This window comes from Strongylocentrotus purpuratus, unplaced genomic scaffold (genome assembly GCF_000002235.5).
Source record: "Strongylocentrotus purpuratus isolate Spur 01 unplaced genomic scaffold, Spur_5.0 spur5_contig_847, whole genome shotgun sequence".
NCBI classification, from domain to species: Eukaryota; Metazoa; Echinodermata; class Echinoidea; order Camarodonta; family Strongylocentrotidae; genus Strongylocentrotus; species Strongylocentrotus purpuratus.
The window spans coordinates 1,181,139-1,203,299 of record NW_022145554.1 but is presented as its reverse complement, the minus strand read 5'-3'; the positions used below and the strand labels follow the sequence as shown (position 1 = coordinate 1,203,299).

The 22,161-nt window shown below is 40.0% G+C and overlaps 1 protein-coding gene across 1 annotated transcript; it reads right to left on the bottom strand.

Annotated features, from left to right (window-relative positions):
* Positions 1-162: 162 nt before the first annotated feature.
* Positions 163-21,130, bottom strand: LOC115927207. The gene is made up of 9 exons (XM_030992725.1): positions 20,125-21,130; positions 15,547-16,844; positions 14,256-14,336; positions 13,216-13,314; positions 6,664-6,805; positions 5,027-5,150; positions 4,409-4,536; positions 3,146-3,241; positions 163-2,635 (listed from the first exon to the last, which is right to left on the bottom strand). The coding sequence occupies exons 1-9, from the start codon at positions 21,125-21,127 to the stop codon at positions 2,538-2,540; spliced, it is 3,069 nt and encodes a 1,022-aa protein (XP_030848585.1). The 5' UTR covers positions 21,128-21,130; the 3' UTR covers positions 163-2,537.
* Positions 21,131-22,161: the final 1,031 nt, after the last annotated feature.

The window sequence follows — 22,161 nt, the reverse complement described above, 5'->3', positions numbered from 1 at the left end:
GAAAACTTCCCAAACTTGCCATGTACAGTTCGCCCTTGGTCCCGCATAACGATTTTCCGTCATATCAAAAGCGATTATTAGAAAAGCATTTGTTATGATTGATAGATAAGTACCCTCGGTCGATCCACAAGTAATAATTAAGACAGTTTCACACATATTTAATCAAGATAATTATCAAAAAGTTTTATTTTAATGTGCTTTCCCCTTTACCCTCATAGTGAACATATTATTCTGCGTGGTTTAAGGTAAAAAAAAAAAACTATACAAGTAAATTGTTATACATTTCGATTCATGTCTTTTCGTGTTCTAGTTCTAAATGTTCATTGTTATTCATGTTGAAACGAAATAAATGAAATAAATGTCGAAGAAACGACGTGATTAACAGACTATACAATAAACGAAGTTGTGTCGCAGTGTCATGCATGTAGGCTCACAATCATTTATATTTGACAAGTACAATTATTTTGGGTATCATTCACAATAACTTCATGACAATAGTTTGCCTACACAGTGCCACAAGTAGACATTTTTGTAAACCTTCTTTTTTCTCCGCACGTCAATTCCAATCCACTTCAAACATTCATTATTGACAAATTTGTTTTGTTTTGTGGAAAGAGTTACGGTTGTAGCACTACATGTTGTATCAAATAGAAAATGACAATCAATATATAATATGATAAATATGTCGTTTGTGATGGACATTCAAAATTGAGTCTTGGAAGTGGAATTGTTGAGACAAAACACTGCACATTTGATTATTATAAATTTTGTTTTTCACCATAGAAAACAGAACATACAACATCATCCATATTAAATTGTTATCCGTATCAATATTGACTACTTCATATCTCTTTCTTTTAAATGAAATGACGATACTGCTTTGCTGTGTACATGATAGACAAGGACAAGTTTAGACTTTAGCACCCGAACATTGCCCTCTCCAACGATAACATGATTGTCTGCAAAGGCAATGCTTTCGTTTTGATATGCAGTCCAACTTCAATGGTTACTTAATTTATCAAAAGAAGGAAAAAGCAACTAATTGTATGATTTATCAATAAATCAGAGAAACCGAAAAAATTTCATTTAGATGACAGAATTATGATAGTTTATATAACCCAGTTAAAATTATAAACACATGATAACATGATCACACACACTCACGCACACCCACACACACGCACCCACACCATATTACGCACACAGCCACAAACGTGCGTACATCACTATAAAGTAATTGCTTGTGTATACATAGTATCTTCAAAATGAAACAGCATCATAAAATCTCTGTAGAAATGTAAATATAGTACAAAACAAATGAATACTATCAAATAAATTTGAAAGGTATAGGCTAATACATTCTCCCCAAGCAAAATCCTTCACTTTTTCATAATTCCTTTTTCTTTCATGCTTAATAACATTTTTATATAACTTTAATTATATATTTAGACTGTGCAGTATACATCAACTTTGTATATGAAATGCACTCAACTAATTTTGCAAATCTGCACTGTGTACTATTTTTGTTCTTTTTTTGTTTTTTATTCTGATCGAAATATGCAGTCCATACTCTGTGCATAATCTCTTCAAAGCTAAGGAATTGACCGTGACATCTAACAACTAATTGACAGCGTACAGCGTACCGAGACAAGCGTCCGGTTGTCCATGTGATGTCACATTTCAAGTGGCGTACGTTTTTTTATCACACCGAGAAATGCACAGAGTATGGACAGCAAATATTCACATCATGCATAATTAAAAATCACATTAAATCTTCGTCTGGACACATGCCTAAACTACCAGAAAACAGACAAAAATTGAACATTGTTCTCCGTATCCTAAAGCCTTATAGGAACCCACTTCATGGAACAAAGCAAAAGAACACAGACAACTTCCACTTTTGATCATGCTGTAAACCTAGAAAAGATGATAACAACAATCTCTAGGAACCAGTTCATTCCCTGGTTCATTTTATTCCATAGAGAGTGCATACCAGATATCTATGAATAACAAATTAGTACAGTTATATATATTCTATGATATCAAGTGTATTGTAAAGCAACAAAAATATATAATTCATTATAAGCTTTTACTTATATTGTTCCAATAGTTTACGAAACAGAGTCCCATTGGAAAGAAGAAAAATATAAAGTAAGTCAAATTCAAATTCTAAGGAGAAAATAGACTTGAAAGGACAATTACACCAGGGCATGTGAGTTAAATCCCTGATTACACCAAATAAACTTTGTTTATACTACTTGAAAGAACTCAAGGTTCTTTTTTTTCAACCACATTACATGTTTCTTGTCATGTATGAAATGAAAAATCTTGCATTACAATAAACATTGCAGTGATGAAGTATAAATGTTTCTAAATATGATTTCCCTGTACAATTACACAATTATATTGTTTACAGCTATCAATGATTATCAGTATGTTGTGCCATCTGAAAATTAAGTACCTCTACCTCCTTCTTACGAAATTTAAAAGAAAAACATAAGGTGGAAAATATCCTAAATTTTAATGAGGTTTTGGAGTTATGACGTCATAACGTGTTGCCATAGAGATGTGATGACAGCGATGAACACGACCGTGAGGGCTGGGAGGGGCAAACTTTGATCAGCAGCACCAGTGCCTGAATGATAAACAACAACAAACAAATGTGTTATTCGTATCTTTACAATTTCACCCTTTTGTGTTTTTTACAATTTCTTTACAATTTCACCCTTTATAACAGATCGTTTAACAAGTTTAAGTTAACAAAATATTACGAGTTTATGTACTGATTTTTACACATATTTTGTACCGATTCTTTGCCATACCAATTTATAACATTGCATTTGTTTACTTGAATAACAGACACAGAGCTAGAGAAATTTGTAGATACAATCTGTGCATGGGCATATAGTTTATTACAAATTTCTATGACAAATATTATTATCATCATCTTCATCATCATCATCATCATTATCATAATTAAATTATTGTTTTTTTTACGATGTTGGGTAAGACGTTTCATTTCCTCAATGGTTACAGAAAACGCAACTACCTCAGGCATGCAACAAAAAACTAATTACATTAAGCTTATAATCATTTGAGTTAAATGAAAAGATGTCAGTGGTTTACGTAATAATAATGTTCTTACCATCTCCTCTACATCTATCTGTCGTGGAGTAGATTCCGAGCTCATCGTTAGCTGATTTCAGTATGAGTTCAGCTGAGGCTGCTTCAGCATTCTCACCTGTCATCACAAACATAGAAAATACATATTGATACAAATAACTTAAAATATACATTTATGATTTGGCTGTGAGAACGTTTTTCAAAAAGCTTGATTTTATTTCGATGACCAAGGTACAAGTCAAACCAACTCTTGTATTTTTGAAAGTCAACCCAGCATTTTTAATTAGAACTTTCCGTGAAAAAAAAAGATATGCCTGTGAATGTCTTCATAAATAATTGTCATCTAAATATTGGGAAACATCAATATTTTATATGATCATCATCACCCTCCTCCTCCTTCTCATAATCTTCATCATCATCATCATCATCATCCTCGTCGTCGTCGTCGTCATCATAATCATCATCATCATCGTCATCATCATCAACATAACTATCATCATCATCGTCATCATCACCATTATCATCATCAATATCATCATCATCATCATCATCATCTTCATCATCATCATCATCATCATCATCATCAATATCATCATCATCATCATCATCATCATCATCTTCATTATCATCATCATCATCTTCGTCATCAACATCATCTTCATCATCATCATCATCATCATCAACCAGTGGCGGATCCAGGGGGGGGGCCGGGGGGCCCGGGCCCCCCCTTGAGAAATAATCATGTAAAATCACGTGATTTTTACCTTTTTGGGGGGTTGGGCCCCCCCCCCTGGCGCTCAAGGGGGGAGGGGTGCAAATTGAAATTTTTTTGAGGATCAAAAATAAAAAAATGTGCTCACTTCCCCCCCCCCCCCCCCCCCAACTGAGCAAATTTTTGGCCGGCGCGTTTTTCAAATTTCCGGGAGCAAAAAAAAAAAAGAAATTGTGCTCTGTACCCCCCCCCCCCCCCCCCCCCAACTGAGCGACTTTTCGGCCGGCGCGATTTTCAAATTTTCGGGAGCAAAAAAAAAAAAAAGTTGGGCCCCCTCCCCTAAGAAATCCTGGATCCGCGCCTGTCATCAACATCAACATCATCATCATCATCATCATCATCATCATCAACATCAACATCAACATCGTCCTCGTCATCAACTCATCATCATCATCATCTTCACCATCAAACTAAAAAACTTGCTGACAGTTATGCAAAAATGAGTTATGCAAGGACTATGAATGATACATAAATTTGGGTCGTCAGTAAAACAAACAAACATTATAAACCTACCAATAATCCATAGCTGCAGATCCATACAGCGTTCAAGAGTTTCACTGTTCACAGGGTAGTGTGGGGCAATAATCTGCCATGGTTCTACGTCAGTTAGAACGTTAGCCATCGAAAGCTTGAAGGAGTATCTGGAAATAAGAAATCAAGCAACAACAAAAACTTATGATAATCGTATTTCTGTCACTTTCTAACCATGAATGCCCTTTTCCCAGCCCCATCTCAATTCTCTTTGTCCTAAATGACATCATTAACTTCTACTTGGTCCCTACATACTTTCCTCATGTTTTTTTTTTGTCCAACACAAGACATGTCATTCCTAGTAATCTATTCTCAGCTTATAAAGGTAATGTTTAAGACAAACTGCAAAGTAATGTACAATATCTCTATAAAAACCCAAGTAACATTCAAGTACAGCATACTCTTTGGTAGAGCATATTTATAAACTGATGATTTTTTTTTTTGATTTTTTTTTGGGGGGGAGGGAGGAGGGGGTGGTCTCTTAACATCAAACATACGGTGATAAACCACAGCGCCACAACAACGCCCCTGCCCTTGGTCTTGCCCTTGATTCATTGCATGTTAGGGTTATGTAACCTTCTACCCATTGAATCAACTTACACATCAAAGTCTATCATCTGAGGGAAGGTGATTGACGTTTCTAAGCCTGTACTCGGGAGGGGTTGGATTGTTGCACATCCAATGTTACCATCACTGGACTCCAGATAAAGTGGCAAACCAATTACTGTGGAGAAGAAAAGAAAAGTATGTAGGATAATGATGATGTTAAAGCATTAGTAGGTCCATGGTTAAAAGCAAATTTTATCCATTTCGTTTCCCATCCAATCATTCATTTTTCATAATAAACAATAGATGGGGTGATTTTTCCTGCGATATCACCCCTTACTGCATGTTTGTATTGATGCCCAGTGGTGACTTGGCAGTAACACACCGGTAGCTCATTTATTTGTGAAACTTTGAAGGAGAAGGAGAAGAGGAAGGGGTAAGAGCGGTAAGAGAAGAGGGGAAGGGAGAAGAGGGGGAAGAAGGGGAGAAGGGAGGGGTAAAGGGGAGTGGGAAGTGGAGGGAAAGAGGGGGACGAGGGGGAAGAGAAGAGGGTGGAGAGGGGAAGGGGAAGAGGGAGAGTGGGAAGGGGAAGAGAGAGAGGGGAAAGGGGAAGAGGAATAGGGATGGGGAAGATGAAGAGGGATGGGGAAGGGAAGGGAACGGGATCAGGAATAAAACGGGAACAGAAGGGGCTAGGGGGAAGGAAAAGAAGGGGGAGGAAAAGAAGGGGAGGAAAAGAAGAGGAGGAGGTGAAAGGAAGAGGAGGCAAAAGGAGGAGGCGAAAGGAGGAGGGGGAAGGAAAAGGAGGGGAAGGTAAAGGAGGGGGAAGGTAAAGGAGGGGGAAGGTAAAGGAGGGGAGGGGGAAGGTAAAGGAGGGGAACGTAAGGGAGGGGGGAGGTAAAGGAGGGGGAGGGGGAAGGAAAAGGAGGGGAAGGTAAAGGAGGGGGAAGGTAAAGGAGGGGGAAGGTAAAGGAGGGGGAAGGTAAAGGAGGGGGAAGGTAAAGGAGGGGGAGGGGGAAGGTAAAGGAGGGGGAAGGTAAAGGAGGGGAGGGGGAAGGTAAAGGAGGGGGAAGGAAAAGGAGGGGAGGGGGAAGGTAAAGGAGGGGGAAGGTAAAGGAGGGGGAAGGTAAAGGAGGGGGAAGGAAAAGGAGGGGGAAGGTAAAGGAGGGGGAAGGTAAAGGAGGGGGAAGGTAAAGGAGGGGGAGGGGGAAGGTAAAGGAGGGGGAAGGTAAAGGAGGGGAGGGGGAAGGTAAAGGAGGGGGAAGGTAAAGGAGGGGGAAGGTAAAGGAGGGGAACGTAAGGGAGGGGGGAAGGTAAAGGGGGAGGGGGAAGGAAAAGGAGGGGAAGGTAAAGGAGGGGGAAGGTAAAGGGGGGAAGGTAAAGGAGGGGGGGGAGGGAAGGAAAAGGAGGGGAAGGAAAAGGAGGGGGAAGGAAAAGGAGGGGGAAGGTAAAGGAGGGGGAAGGTAAAGGAGGGGGAAGGTAAAGGAGGGGGAGGGGGAATGAAAAGGAGGGGAAGGAAAAGGAGGGGGAAGGTAAAGGAGGGGGAAGGTAAAGGAGGGGGAAGGTAAAGGAGGGGGAGGGGGAAGGTAAAGGAGGGGGAGGGGGAAGGAAAAGGAGGAGGAGGCGAAAGGAGGGGAGATATTGGTAGAGGGGGTTGGTAGCTAGCACTATCTCATTGGTTGATAACATACCTCCAGATGTTCCTGAAAGTGGCAGATTGGAATCTGTTAAGAGCGCCCTCTTGTGATATGAGCTGTAGTTACCATTCTTTCCAGTCAAATCCCCGACCTGACAACGAAGCTGTGACGCAATACTACACTGAGTTGGGTAATCCTGCCAGGAATAGTAAAGTGGTAAAACAAATAAAGCTTATTCATTTTCTTCAGATGGGAATGGATAAAGTCCATGTCAATAAAAAAAGGGCGATACAAAACTATGAGCACGATATTCATAATCTGTAACGCTATGCAAACACCATTTAACTATAGAATGGTAATCTGTTATAAATGATATTACGCATGTCTATATTTGCTTACATTATCGAGTTATTTCCTGATCATGCTCAACGATTTTAATACCATATTCACCAAAAGTCGCGCACACTTTGACCTTAAACAAATAAGTAGATATAGATAAGTATATATATAAAAATATATAGGGAAGAAACGCATATTTGCTAATTTTTTTATTTCGATTTCGTTATTCAATTAACACTCATGCACGTACAATATGAAACAACGTGAATTATATCGTGGATAAAGAGGTCCATGGCAAAACTTGACAATAGTGGCGTATCCAGGAATAAGTGGCGCCACCCCCCCCCCCCCCCCCTCTCTCTCTCGGTCCGGGAAGGGGGCGGGGTTGGGGCGTCTCTGGATCGCCACGGCAACAACATGCCGTATAGATCCACCGATTTTTTTTTTGTTTAAGGGTGGGGGCGTACGCCGCCTTAAACACAATGCTGGGTACGTCAGTCCAGTTGATAAAATAATCGTTAAAGCAAGTATTTATTTGTGATAATGAACATGATGTTCTTTTTCCCATGAGGATAAGGAGTCATTATCATCTTAAAGGTTTATAACTACCACTACTGTTATTCCATGAACCATTTCCTTCAGCAGGGGTTGGTCGGAAATGTTTATAACTGCAACCACCAAAAGAACGTCACATAATCACAATAGACATGTCATGAATGTGAATAGTATAATTAATAGAGGGAGCTAGTGCCGTAACACCCACGGGCCCCACCCCATGGACCCCACCCTAACTAAAAACCTGTCGGCAAATACATTGTTGTACAATTTTAACTGTGAGGTCCATTTTTCTACTATTACTGACAAATTGAACTAAAATGAGGACTGTTCATCAATTTGAAAGAATTTTTTTCAAGACAACCCTTTATGAAAATTCCTCTCATGTCAATCTATAGTTTTGAAAGATTTTCTTTAAAAAATTAATTCATTTGGAATATTTGTACAATCCCAATTAATGTCGATTCGTCGTTTATCTGACGTATCCAGAATCTGCTAAATTCAGCAGTCATAATAAAAGGTGCTTAAAATAATTTTAGTATATTCTACAGGCCTATAACGAGACCAATCATTAAATCCTACGTGAATTTATATAGACGTTAGGTCTTCAAAAGGTGTATACATTAATACCCGATGTGGTATGGGTATAGCGCAGGCGCGTACGCAGGATTTTTTCAAGGGGGGGGGGTTTAACATTTATAAATCGGGCCGAAAATTTCGCAACGACTGAGCCAGCCGCTGAATAAGCGAGGGGGGGGGGGGGTTGAGGGGGGGGGGGGTTTACACACAGAAAAATACCAAAGGAGGGGTTTTAACCCCCCAACCCCCCCCCCCCCCCCTGTGTACGCGCCTGGTATAACGTGATTATTCTGCTAAAACAACAATCATGCCAATGCATACATCGCAATGTTTAACAACTCCATGCATAGACTTTGAACTCTGAAGCGTTAATAATTTGCCTTTACAATTCTAGCCGAATCATAATATTTGAATAAGTGACTTTTAAACAGGAAATGCCTTTGAGAATAACTAAATAGGCAGAAAGCTCTGCTTCCACCAAAATATTTCCTAGTCCTCATTATTTCTTCAATGTCAAACTGGGAGTTCCATCACCATGGACGTTTTCCATTTTTTTTTACTTTTAAATACCCTTTTAGAATCTCTCCCATGCATGGTTCTAAAACAGGCGTTGGGATAGTTTGGAAACCGAGTGGGTTTCTCACCATTTATAGTGCACAAGAAGACAGAGCAAAACAATAACCATCAAAAAGGTTGGGGCAAAGGGGGAGAGGAGTGGTGTTATACGACAGGATTCTACCAGCTCTCATTTCAAAACACAAACTATTGACATAACAAACAACGCTAAGTAGACTCTAGGGGCATGTCATAATAGCGGTGGTCCTTTCGTCGAGTTTGTGTTTGATTCCACAGTCAAGTCAAAGGCCGAGGAAAGACTGTCGAGTAGAAGCGGAAAGCTGTATTGCAGCAATCGGTGAATCCCTTCTAAGCAGATACGAGCCGTGACCGTGGCATCTATAGCATGTCACGAATAATTGTAAAAAAATACCTCAAGGTTTTCCCTGTTTTCAGTGTCAAAACATCCACTTATAACAACCTACAATACATTCACTATACCAGAGTAAGCCTTAATCAACCATGTAATTGTAAACGTCTCTGTTTCTTTCCATTAGTGTTCTTGGGGATTTCACGAATAATTTGTGGTTTGGATATAATTCATGCATTCTCACTTTTCAGTGGCCTTGACTCCTCCAATAGCTATACATCCATTAATATTTTTCGTTAACGTTATATGTATATGTACTAAATATGAAAGAAGTATAATGTTGTTTCGTTTTGAATTGAATTGAATTAAATATTCATGTAGCAAAATCATACCCTTGAAAATTAATAATTCTACTTCCTGTCTCTTTTGAGTTCAAAATACACTATGCATGCATGATACCATATAATGTTTTAAAACTGTTCTTGTTCTACTGACACGGAAACTCGGACCAACGATTTTACACAAAGTGAGTCTATCTAAATAAGAATGTGAAATACCTCTCCTTCCATAGCACAACCACGACCATACAAATCAAAACGTTGGTGAAGTACAGTTAACCCTGAGTATACCGACGCAACCGAAACCGAAACAGAACCAGAAACAGAATGCAAAAATCTTTTTACATAAACACATGTTTATCTCATATTTTAGCGATGTTCTCATTATGCAGAACCGCATATCCCACCTCTGTATGCCCTGTATGCTCTGTATATTAAATATTGTTCTCGCTTTTACAAGGCCGAGTCAAACAGTATAATGACTACTTTTAGGGTACAACTACCTTCTTCAAATCTGATGTTTCTTGAAGGTTTTGTACAATAGACCGGTTTAGTCATGTTCAGATTTTATGCATACTTTTTGGTGTACTTGAGAACCTGAAAGCTTTCCCGAGGCTTGTCCGACAGAGCAACAAGTAATGCATGCAGACTGGGTTCAAGTAAGTCTGGGTTCGTCGCTAGGTTGCCAGGAAAGAAACATCCATAAATTTGAATATGCTAGTAAACCAGTCTATTCCCCAGGAGTTGCAACCAAGTTTCACACAAATATAACTAAACATACTAAAGAGACACACTGGATAATGGGTTTGCATACAATTTGAGATTAGGTTTTAGGGATTCGTTTATGGTTTGGTTTAGGGTTAGGGTTAGGTTTAAGGTTGGTCTTATAGCGGTTGACCCTAGGACAACTACACCCTAGGACAACTACCCCCGGACTACTACCCCCGGACAACTACCACCCGAACAACTACCCCTAGGATAGTTGTCCGGGGGTAGGTGTTCTAGAGGATGGTTGTCGTAGGGGGTAGTTGTCTGGGGGTTAGTTGTCCCGGGGTAGTCGTCCTAGAGGGTATTCGTCCTAGAGGGTGGTTATCCGAGGGATGGATGTCCAGGGAGTAGGTGTCCGGGCAAAACACCGTAACAAAGGATGAACACGCGCTGAGCGAGGATCGAAACCGGAACCACTTGCATGAGAGTCAAGAGCCTTTACCAACATAGTGATAGTGATGGTTATTTTACCTGACACCTAAGAAAGCAATAAATGCTTGTTAGTAATCGACCAGAAGACCGACGGCCTAAGGTCCTCTCCGAGGAACCTGGTAATGAGGATTAATGCCTTACCAAAGGGCACTAGCGTATCGACTTGGTTTCGAACCCGGGTCACCGCATAACGAGACCACTGCTCTACCGACTGAGCTATCGCGCCTCCTACAGAAGTTACTCTTATACCCGCCCCATTTAGGGTACGCATATGCTTGTTCCCTCTTTTTGAAAGCACCCCCTATATATCTGAGGACTGCCAACATTTCCGAACCCCCCCCCCTTTCGCGGGCTTTTCGCGGGTTTTTTCCTGCCTTGGAGACCCCCTAAATCATGAAAAAGCTCAATGTACCCCCCTAAATTCGGAATAATTGCTCAGGAGTATAAAGAGATGAGACAAAAAAAAAAAAAAAAAAACCACCCCCTTTTTAAAGAATTCTCCGGGTGAAAAGTTTATACACCCCTTTTTTTACAATTCTCGGGCCGGACTTTGTCGCACAAGAGGTACCCCTTTACCGGACATTTTGGTAACACGCATGGGGTCCGTCCGTTCTTGGAGTCGGGGGGGGGGGGCTCTTATAGTGCTTCACCGGATCAAATAAAATACAGTCAGTGGAAGCTGATACTATATGTACAAGTTCTGTTCTCCCTACAAAAGTTACTCTTATTTAACGTCCTATCTGAGGGACAGTTACTACATATTTCTAGATGATCATTGGACACGCTTGAGTATATTATACAAACAAGTCTTATCGTATTTTAAATTAACGCTCTCTTAATAATTTAAGTGCTTTGGATTTTCCACACGCAATGGTTTCATAATATTTGGTATTGGCCATGTTCAAATCATAACGTATATGGAATAAAGTGGTCGATTATCAACATTTTCCATTTAGGTAAGTCAATGTTTTTCCATTTCGACTTTAATGATGCATATATAGCTCTTATCGTACTACACCCATATCCAACCTCATTCACGTCTATGGCAATCCTTTCATGTTTAGTTGCTTTTCAATGACAGAGCTCTTTCCTGTATTTTTTTTCTCAAACTGTTTTCTCCATTCCATTCAATTCACGGCACAATTTGCTAAGAGGTACACAGCGTAACTCAATACATGTGCTCGACTGAAGGGTTTTTAGTGAACAAATCAACTTATTTTTTGCTCACATTTACCATTCGAATCTATATAAATTATAAACATCTTTCCAACTGAGAGAAAAAATAGTGTGGCAAGAAGGGTCACCGCAGGCGGCCATTGCTTTGAATACCCGTTCGGTGAAGGAGAAAAAGATAATCTTATTTGATCAATACCTGATGAAAATTCCCACCGACAGGGTTTTTGTTTGGACCGTTTGTCGTTGATGTTGTAATCCTGCTTTACAAATTGCTACAAGAATAGCGCCCTTCTAGATCAAAAATATGATAGCCGCTGTACCAGTCCGGCTATTTACTCGAGAAATATCCCCCACGGACATTTGTTTTTTTTTCTCTTCAAAAACCGCACAATCGAGGCGGAATTTCGTGCAGTTATTACTGACTGGTAATGCGTTTATAATGCATTGTAGAGGGGTTTTTGCAAAGCAGAAAAGCAAACGGATTGTGAATATATGGAAGTTTGTTTGCAAGCCTCTAGTCTGTGTTTGGTGTTATTAATATAGTCTGCAATCATTTACAGACGATACCACTTCTTCCTATTCTCAAATAATGGCAGTTGTGTATTGAAATGGTCTCCGGTTTTGCTTCCGTTCCTCTTAAAGAAGACTTTAGTCTCATATAACTTTGAAAAGAGAAGATTTCTGACAACTGGTTTTGGAAAGGTAGGAACGACTTAGAACAGAATCATTTTTAATTTCTTGGAATTGATATTTATTCAGAATATGCTAATGTTATTAGAACAAAGTCGTAAACAACTATGGTACTTTACATTTCACCTTTTAAAAATAAAACGAGATAAAAATCAGTAAAGTGGCTTCATTATTTGGACTTTCCTTCACGAGGTGGACGGTTCGAATACCAGCCCGACACCAACGTCTTTCAGAAGACATTAATCTACATTTGCCAGTCTCAACACAGGTGTAGCATACCTGGCAGAAGTAAATCCCGTTAATGCTAGCGCATCGTAATATCAGCTATTCTACAGCTTCTGTCATGAGTGTTGTTTGAATCACTGCTCATTTGGAGAGACATTTAAGAAAGGGCAGTGCATTAGGAAAAATTTAATAAGTGTTTGGAATGCGGAATCGAAATTCTATTCTCTGTTTTCCATTCATGATCAGGCAAAACACGTTTTTATATTGTATTCCATTATTTTCTTCTGTACTTTTCCTGAACTGCTTAATCTATGTTGGACACAGGCAGGGGCGGGTCTAGGATTCTATCAAAAAGGGGGCACAATTTTTTAAAAATGCTTAAAAGGCCAGGAGTTTTTTCTCTCCACATATTTCGGGGACTGGCACAAAAACATTATAACATGGGCGCACATTCAGGGAAGGCCTATATGTCGGATTGGGTTTCAAATGGGGGGACCAGTCGGTTACCCCCCTCCCCCCTCCCCCCCCCCCCCCCCCCACACACACACCTCTCGAACAGTCACCGTAAATGTTTCTTACCCCGTCCGTTGCTACGGTGTTAGGGTTGAAGACACTGTTGCTACTTGGGCAGGATGACGAAGAGATTGTATCGGTCCTGATTGTCCAGTCGTAAACATCCTGTGATTCAACAAAAAATATTAAAGAAATCCAAAAAGTACAGTGAACTTGGTCACACAACCATTGTATAATTTTCCAAGAAAGCCCATCAGGGTGCAAGGACTGGAACAGTCATACGCTCGTCAATATTTTTTCTTTAATCGGATCCAGAAAAATCCCCTCCATCTTTTAACACAGTCCTTGGATATTACAAATATAAATACACAAAATGTAATTGTGCATGACTAGTTTTAATAACCTGTTACACATTATTATTATGACACAAAACACGAATATAAACAAATTCGGCGGGAATTCAGAAAGTCATGAGCTATATATTCGTAGCATGGAGAAATCAACTGAGATTTGCAATTTGATTTCGACTGAAGTCGATCTTAGTTCAGTATTATTAAATACAGTTATGGCGCTCGTGCTCCCCTACGACTAAGGCTTATTATTTTACGGTTACCAATTTCCCTCTTGCAAACAATCTTTTTCTTAAGATGTCGAATAAAAAGGAGCATTTCTTTGTTAGTCAAAAATGTAATTTGATAACAAGGGTAAAACTCCGTTCACTCCGTTTTTGGATAGATTGCTATATTATAGGGGGGAATTTTAGTCAAAGCCGAACGCGTACAATAACTGTGTTCGAGTCATAACTCATCGAAATATTGTAATTTATAAATTTTCGAAATGAATTCAATTACAATTTCCAACACCTGATCTCCAAGGCGTAGCCTGACATTCGAAAGCGAAAATAATAATCGTTTTATTTAAAAAGGGTGTTCAGTTATTTCGTTTTGTTTGTTATAATGAGAAAAGGTATTTCGTTAGTTAAGAAACCTTTATTTTAGATTCAAAATACAGTTTGTAGAAGATTATTAATGTACATATAATGACATGATATATGATCAGGTGTATATTTAAATCATTATTGCGAAAAAAATGTAAAACATACTTACACTTATTAAAACATCGACTGGTGAAAAGTTGGCTAATATCGTAGTATCGCCTAGACGCCCATTGCTGAAATGTGTCTGGCTCTGTGGAAAAGAAGAACGAAAAAAAAAAACATAAATATGATTTAAAGTAATTATTACATTTTGCACAACAAGGTGACGCATCATCCCAAAAAAGTAAATTGCATACGATGCTATCCGTTGATAGAGTATTTTGAAAGACGGAAGGGGAGGGAATACATTATAATTCATAATCGAATAAAAAACAAAATAAAGGTCATCAGATTGAAAAATGTGTCGACAAGTGTGACAAATATATTTAGCATACGCGTTTAAAAGAAGTGCAGATACCGGCAGTTTAAAAAAAGAGGATTCTCCCTAGAAACCATTCCGTTAGCAACGCGTTATGCGGGCAGAGAAGAACAATTCAGACCATTTCCTCATTGTACCCTGTAAGGTATACCCCCTTTCCAACTGAAGCACCAAATTCCTACATTACATTATTTACCCAATATTACGTATAAAAATAGAAAATTGAAGCACCGCGAACGTGTCAAATACAGACTCTTAAGCAACATGAATAATCGTTCCGATCAAAAGTCATTGGAAGCATGGTGCACGCACTTCCTTACTCCTGGATGAGTCTTGTGTAATTGTTAATTCTTTCGTGTAATGCGATTGTGAGCTAAGACGTGCCGCTGTCATGCCGAACAAAATAGGGGAAAGTGCATTTGGCAATGCAGTAGATGAGGTGTATTTTTGATAGCATGATTGGAAACAAGTAGTAGGAACAGGATTCAAGGTAATTTTCTACCTAAAACGATCGTAAAGGCTTTCAAGAAATCAAGCAAATGGTAACTTAAACAGCCTTGTGCATGTCATTTAGAAATGAGATACGTGATCAGGAAATCCATACGTCATTTCTATAAACAATACAATATTGTATTAAGATTGGAGTGGATTTTTTTTTTTTTAAAGTCTTTGTGATAATTTCAACGTTTTATGAGTGCTGAATTTGTCTTATCGCTTGGGTGCCAGAACAGCCACTCCATGGCTATCTCGATTAGTGATTTTCTAAGGGGAAGAGAGTGAGGGGAGAGTGATGGGAGGGGGAGGGGGCAATTTCCTGACGGAATTAGTCCTGATGGGAAGCTGTCTAGTAGGCACTATTATTGAGGGTGATGGTTCACAGTTAAGGATATTCAAAGGATTTGTGGTAATAGTGGTAGGTGTCTAAAGAATAGTAGTTAAGGTGGTGATGGTATGTATCGACAATGTTACATAACATACTTACGAGAAGTAAATATCCTGTGAAATCTGAATTACTGATATCAACACCAGCCTCAATCCTAAAGTCTCCATCTCCGAGTACAGGCATCAGAGAAGAGCATCTGTGCCTTGAGCCATCATCCGACCGATGGACAATGACAGACCTTCCTGAAACACTCCTCGATCCGAACAGGGAGAGACTCGAGTCGGAATAGGTCGTACTGATCGTCTGCAAGTCATTCCAGTAGCCAAATTTGCCACTCAGGTCACCATTTTCGTAGTAATCGAAGGTTCCTGCAGGTGGTGAACCAATAATTCCAAATGGGTTGTAATGTCCCTGGGTGCTTGTGGGGCTGCAAGGGCTTGCATCGGAGTAAGGCACTGGGAGAACGTGGATGTGCCAAGGTGCTACAACGCCGTTGAGGCCGTCTAGATCGGCGGTAATGGTCACAGCATCAAATTCTGAGTCCTGGGTCAAGGTAACGGAACCCGTGACGGGAGTCGTGACGGTACCCGTACCAGAGTCAGAAACACCGATCCACATTTCAGCTGTTGCTGTTGCCTGGAAGACATCGAGAGTATCACCACAGCCAAGCCTCTCTGGAGCACCGTCCTTTACGTGGACAACAACAGCTCGATCGGCCACAGTATATACACCAGACAGTGGAAGCTGTACATCGGTGAAGAAGTACTTCCCAACCTGGGTACGCACTGACCCTGGTACTGTGATCCTGCCGTATTTCTTGGAGAAATCACCAATCTCGCACCGTCTTGTAACGTCGATACCGCACTCTGTGGCATACTCTTCAGTGAGTTTTACAGCGAATGGATTGAAGTGACCAAGGGTACTTGAGCAGCGTCCCGTCTGGTCCAGGTGATCATCACCAAGTTTAGCAACGTGGATGTGCCAGTCGTGTTCAACAGTCGTATCCTCACCGTCGCTATGAGCCAGGTCCACAAAAACGGATGTGTCCGAGTAAGGGTCTTCTGCATCCTGTCTGAAGGTGATTTGGCCCACCAGAGGATAGGTGAACACCGACGTCACTGTTCTAACCGGGGCCGGGTATTCGATGAGTCCGTAAGCCCACCGTTCGGAGCTGGCGAGGTGAATAATGACTGATCGTCCTACAATGCTGTTTGCTCCAAACAGAGGCATGTTCCAATCTTCAAACGTACCACTGAAGTCGTCCTGACCTGCCAAGCTTCCGAACTTGCCACTGATGTCACCCAGTTCATACTGGTCGTTGGTCCCATTTGGGTAGTCGGGGTCTGCTGTTGTGTCGATGTTGTACGGATTAAAATGTCCAGCTACATTATCAGCACCTGTAATATGATGATATGAAAACATTCATTATATTAGTACATGCATTTGTAATATGTCATTTTGATTACTGTATTAGTCTCCTGTATTGTTTACCAGACAATCAGATCCGGAAACTTCAGGTTATTCAAAACTCGGCCGCAAAACTCGTGACAAGGACCAACAGATATGAGTCAATTTCACCAATATTACGGGTCTTGCATTGGTTGCCTATCCTATCACGAATTGATGATAGCTCCAACATATCTCTCAGACCTCTTTACAAAATACCAACCAGTGAGAAATCTAAGGTCAGCACAAAAGGACTTGTACTCCAATCGAACCCTTTATAAAAGAAAAATTAAAGTGCGGATTCATAGAAAATCACAAATATGGCAAATAGCGTATTACTAGAAACTGGTAAGCTAACAGATGGCCATCGTGCAAGTTTTAGTTCAACTACATATCGGGTGATTTATAAAAAATACAAATAAAACAACCTCTATAGCATCTGGGATATGCGAGAGATTCGCCGGAAAAATAACGATGTTTTAATGCCGTCACAATATGAACCAACCCTGCCCAAGCAGACGACACCCCATAAAGAATGAACATAATTGCAATGCTTTTATTTCTCAAATTATAATGAGTTTAGTGTACATAAATGTGATAGAATTTTACATCATTCAAAAAGGGATATGACCCCCATTCTGAAAACTAAATTCTTTTGTTTGTAAATACACAGGATAGGGGGTAATGAACAATCAAAGAAACCACACTTTCAAATTAAAAAACCTCCGGAATGATAGCATGGACGTCATTTGTTCCCTCTTGAAACGCCGAACATGCCGCGGTGTATGCAGCTGAAAATACAATGGCGTCCTATTTTGTTTACAAGCGACAGATTCCTTCTCCTTCTTTTTTCCTTGCACTTTTCATCCAAATAATACCATGCACGGGGTTTAGAGTGAGGCAATAGATTAAACATTTCGCCTGAGGGTATTGAAGTAAGAGAAATAACTGAAGAAAAGATGACAAAACAGGCAATGAAATTGTGTGAGATGTCATGGGACATCGTCTGCTTGTGCACATCATGTTCAACATGTGACGTCATATCTCAGCAGCGACCGGAAAGCTTTTCAGGTGCTATGTCGGGGCTGTATCTAAGCGTTTTGTAATTGTTAATAATCATTACTTTGAATGTTGTCTAAGCATTGGCTTTTGATAACCTTGGCCAATCAAAGTGTCACCTTTGCAATAATGACATTAAAGTTAGTTTTTTAAATCAATGAATCTTCTCTTTAAGATTAAATTGACTATATCTTTCAAAAGAATTCAAGAAAACCTTAGATTCCGTGTTTCGGGTGTATAAGAGATAATCATGACAGCTGTATGGAAAAAAACTACAAACACCCTCTAACTGATTTATGATAATAACACTAATATTCCGATTGAGTATTATGACGAAGATTTTATGCGCTTCCAAATAAACTTTGGACAAGTTATCAGCGCAGATTGCAATACAAGGAATAATCCTACCAGGAACTCAGTTCCCTCCAACCCCTGGCTCTACACTACATATGTGTCGAGTGTGGTAAATTTAGATTAATGTATTGCCAAAGGGCGTTAGTGAAGTGTGCTCAACATTCCATAAACTTCAATTCAATTCGATTCAATTTACTTATGTTTCCAACAAAACATTACCCACTAGACCCCGACACCTCTACAAATGCTAATCATTTTGCTAATAAACCATGCAAGATTGTTAACATCTGACTGTAAAAGTACTTGTTGTATAGTTCAGTACATGTAACTTTTAACTGGGTGATTTTAAATGGGGAATCTAATTTGGAGAAATAATTTTGTATTCTTGATAAGAACATTATTAAATAGTTGTGTCGAGAACCGTCTCATTCATATGAGACGGATGGGTGCGGATTTTGAGTAATACCCGGTGCGCACGAGGCGTTATTAGGGACTTTTAAATTTGCACGTCGACATAGTAGACTGCTACGTGTGACATCCTTTTAAGGCCCTGGCAGTGCCTTAAAAGGACGTCACATTGCCTTAAAATGATGTCACACGTTGCAGTTCACATTTGTCGTCGTGCAAATCTAAAAGTCCCTGTTTGCTGACGATGGTCTGCATGGCGTGCACGCTTTTAACTCCTAGGTGAAGGGCAGGGTGCAGTACGTATTTGAATGTAAAGTCTACTAATAATGTGAAGACTGGTAGAGGAGATTGGTCCTAATACTCACACTGGCCGGTACACACATTGCATGAGGGATACAAGGAAGCGTTACTAGCGTGACACTTCCCTGATGGATGAGAGGAAATAAAGCAAACATGGAAAACAAGAATGATGAATGATGGAAAGACAAACAAGCGGGAATACACACGAATCAAGCGGGAATACACACGAATCAAGCGGGAATACACACGAATCAAGCGGGAATACACACGAATCAAGCGGGAATACACACTAAACAAGCGGGAATACACACTAAACAAGCGGGAATACACACTAAACAAGCGGGAATACACATTAAACAAGCGGGAATACACACTAAACAAGCGGGAATACACATAAAACATGCGGAAATACAAACTAAACAAGCAGGAATACACACTAAACAAGCAGGAATACACACTAAACAAGCGGGAATACACACTAAACAAGCGCGAATATACACTAAACAGGCGGGAATACACAGTAAACAGGCGTAAATACACACCAAACAAGCGGGAATACACACCAGACAAGCGGGAATACACACCAAACAAGCGGGAATACACACTAAACAAGCAGGAATACACACTAAACAAGCAGGAATACACACTAAACAAGCGGGAATACACACTAAACAAGCGGGAATACACACTACAAGCGGGAATACACACTTAACAAGCGGGAATACACATTAAACAAGCGGGAATACACATTAAATAAGCGGGAATACACACTGAACAAGCGGGAATACACACTAAACATGCTAAGGTTGTTATTAAAATACTCTTTAAAATCTACCGGACATCGCCGAAGATAATTATATATGTAGAGTACGAATAGAAACAGAAGGCTGAAATCTAATTCTTCGTAATTGAAAAATGAATAGTAACATTGAGAGCAAACAAAACAACAAGATAAAATGACGCTTTCTTATCAAGCGGTTTGAAGCTCGTTTTTTATTATTGGAATTCCCAAATTATTTCCTAATTGTTCATCACATTCAAGTGATGTCGAACTACACAGCCTGAACAACTCTCCGTTCTGGAAAATAATTGACTCTGGTACAAACTTACTTCCAGGGAAATCTGAAGTGAGATATCTCATTGGAACTGGGAACTTGTGGACATGGTATCCGCCAGCCATCTGCCTCAGGTTCTCCAGGTCGACTGTGATATTGGTCGATTCCCACAGCGAAGCTTGGGTGAACGTGACGATTCCAGTAACGTTATTCTGGCTGAACTCTGCTCGAACGGTCTTTGACTTTACCAGGCGAATGGGTGAGCACGCTTGTCTGGTTCCTGCATCCCCGGGAAGGCTGAATACTAAGGATTTGTTCAGGATGGATTCGGCTCCCTTCAAGGTGATATCTGTATCAATGAAAAAGTACCTTTGGCGAAGAAGGACGGTTTTGACGTTGACGCTACCAAATTTTGGAGTCAGGTCACCAGAATCTGCATATGCTTCTGCGGTGGTTGCTGTACACCACTCTTCTACGGTCATGTCTTTTGTAATCCCCGTGTTGTCACTGATGTGCCAGTCATAGTCCTGCGCAATGATGGGTTCTGTTACGTCGTAGACATCTACAAAGATAGTCGTAACGGCACCGGCAACGGCGCGTTGGCGAAACGTTACGGTTCCAGCAAGCGGCGTCCCAAACTGCGCTACTGCTGTTATGACTTCATCTGAGGGAATGATAGAGGCACAGTACACGACGGAATTCGCGTCTTCGATGGCGAGAGTGCGACCACTGATGTTATCATTGCCATCTAACATCGGCATTGGATCTACATACATGGACCCTGTGGTGACGTTGGTAAGGCGCCCGATGGCAGCGGTGAGGTTCCTGTAAACGGGACCGATGTACTCTTCGGCGCACTTATCCTCGCGGTCGTAGAGCATTGGAAGAGTTCGGATGCTCCATTCGTAGTCCTGGCCGTCTTCAAGGCCGATGAGAGGATCGACCTGGATGTGAACGCCCATTGTACTTGGATCCTCGGTGAAAATGACTCTCCCGCTCATGCCTTTCATACTGAATTTGGCGATGTGTTCCGATGCTGATACGAGCGATGCCAGCATCAGACCTATTTGGTGAAAGAAAAAAGAAAAAAATATAATGAAATTTTTTTAATTTGTTCAAAATGGATTAATACAATTTTTATAAATACTAATTTCCCTTTTTAAACCTGATTTTGGACAAAAGCCAAAACCCAGTGTCAACTTAAGAATTTTAGTAGAATACGGGCCATAATGGTGGAGGAACACCTTTAGGAAGATATCATTAATGTCATTTCGTTACTTTCATTTTCATAGATTTAATACTTAATGAGTATACAATATAAAGTACATACAGAAAATAACAGTCGGTCCTTTAACCATGGTAACAAAGTAGTGTACTTGTTAACAAGTGGCAACAACGAAATAAAGCAAGCAAAATATGGGTCCCAAAAGCATCACATTTCTTATATTTCTCCAACATCTATATGAGAAAAACTGCTAGATGAACTTCAAAAACAATACAATTAAATAGAGAAGAGAGTAAATACTATGACTTAAATACCATTGTTGAACATGTTGAAGAAAACAAAGACACCATTTCCCCCCTCCATTTTAGCTATGTAATCATAAACAAATACCGTATTTTGTAATACAACTTCAATGATTCATAAACCACGATGCAATAAACATTAGCTGTTTTCTTTATATCTTTAACTTCTACAGTCAATTCTCTGATTAAAATTAACCATTATGACGACATTTGGTAAACATTACAACACTTCCTACTTGGCCCATTTCCCGTCTTTTTAACATGTTTGTGTCATAGTTATGCAAAGCATTGTATGCCAAACTTCCCAGGCTATTGTTGGGGAAGACATTAGATGGAAATTCCACCACAAGACGTGCGTCCCAAAGTTTAAACTTGGGGGTTTTCCATGTGAATTTCGCGTTGTCATGCCTTTTAGATTTTCCATAGAATCTAAAATTGGTCAAAATAAATTCAATCAAGAGTCATCGCGGATGACAAAAACATGATTGATTTATCTGTATTATTCATGTCCGATTCCTGTCTAGAAAATTACCAAACATTTGCTTCATTTCCTTAAACATTACAT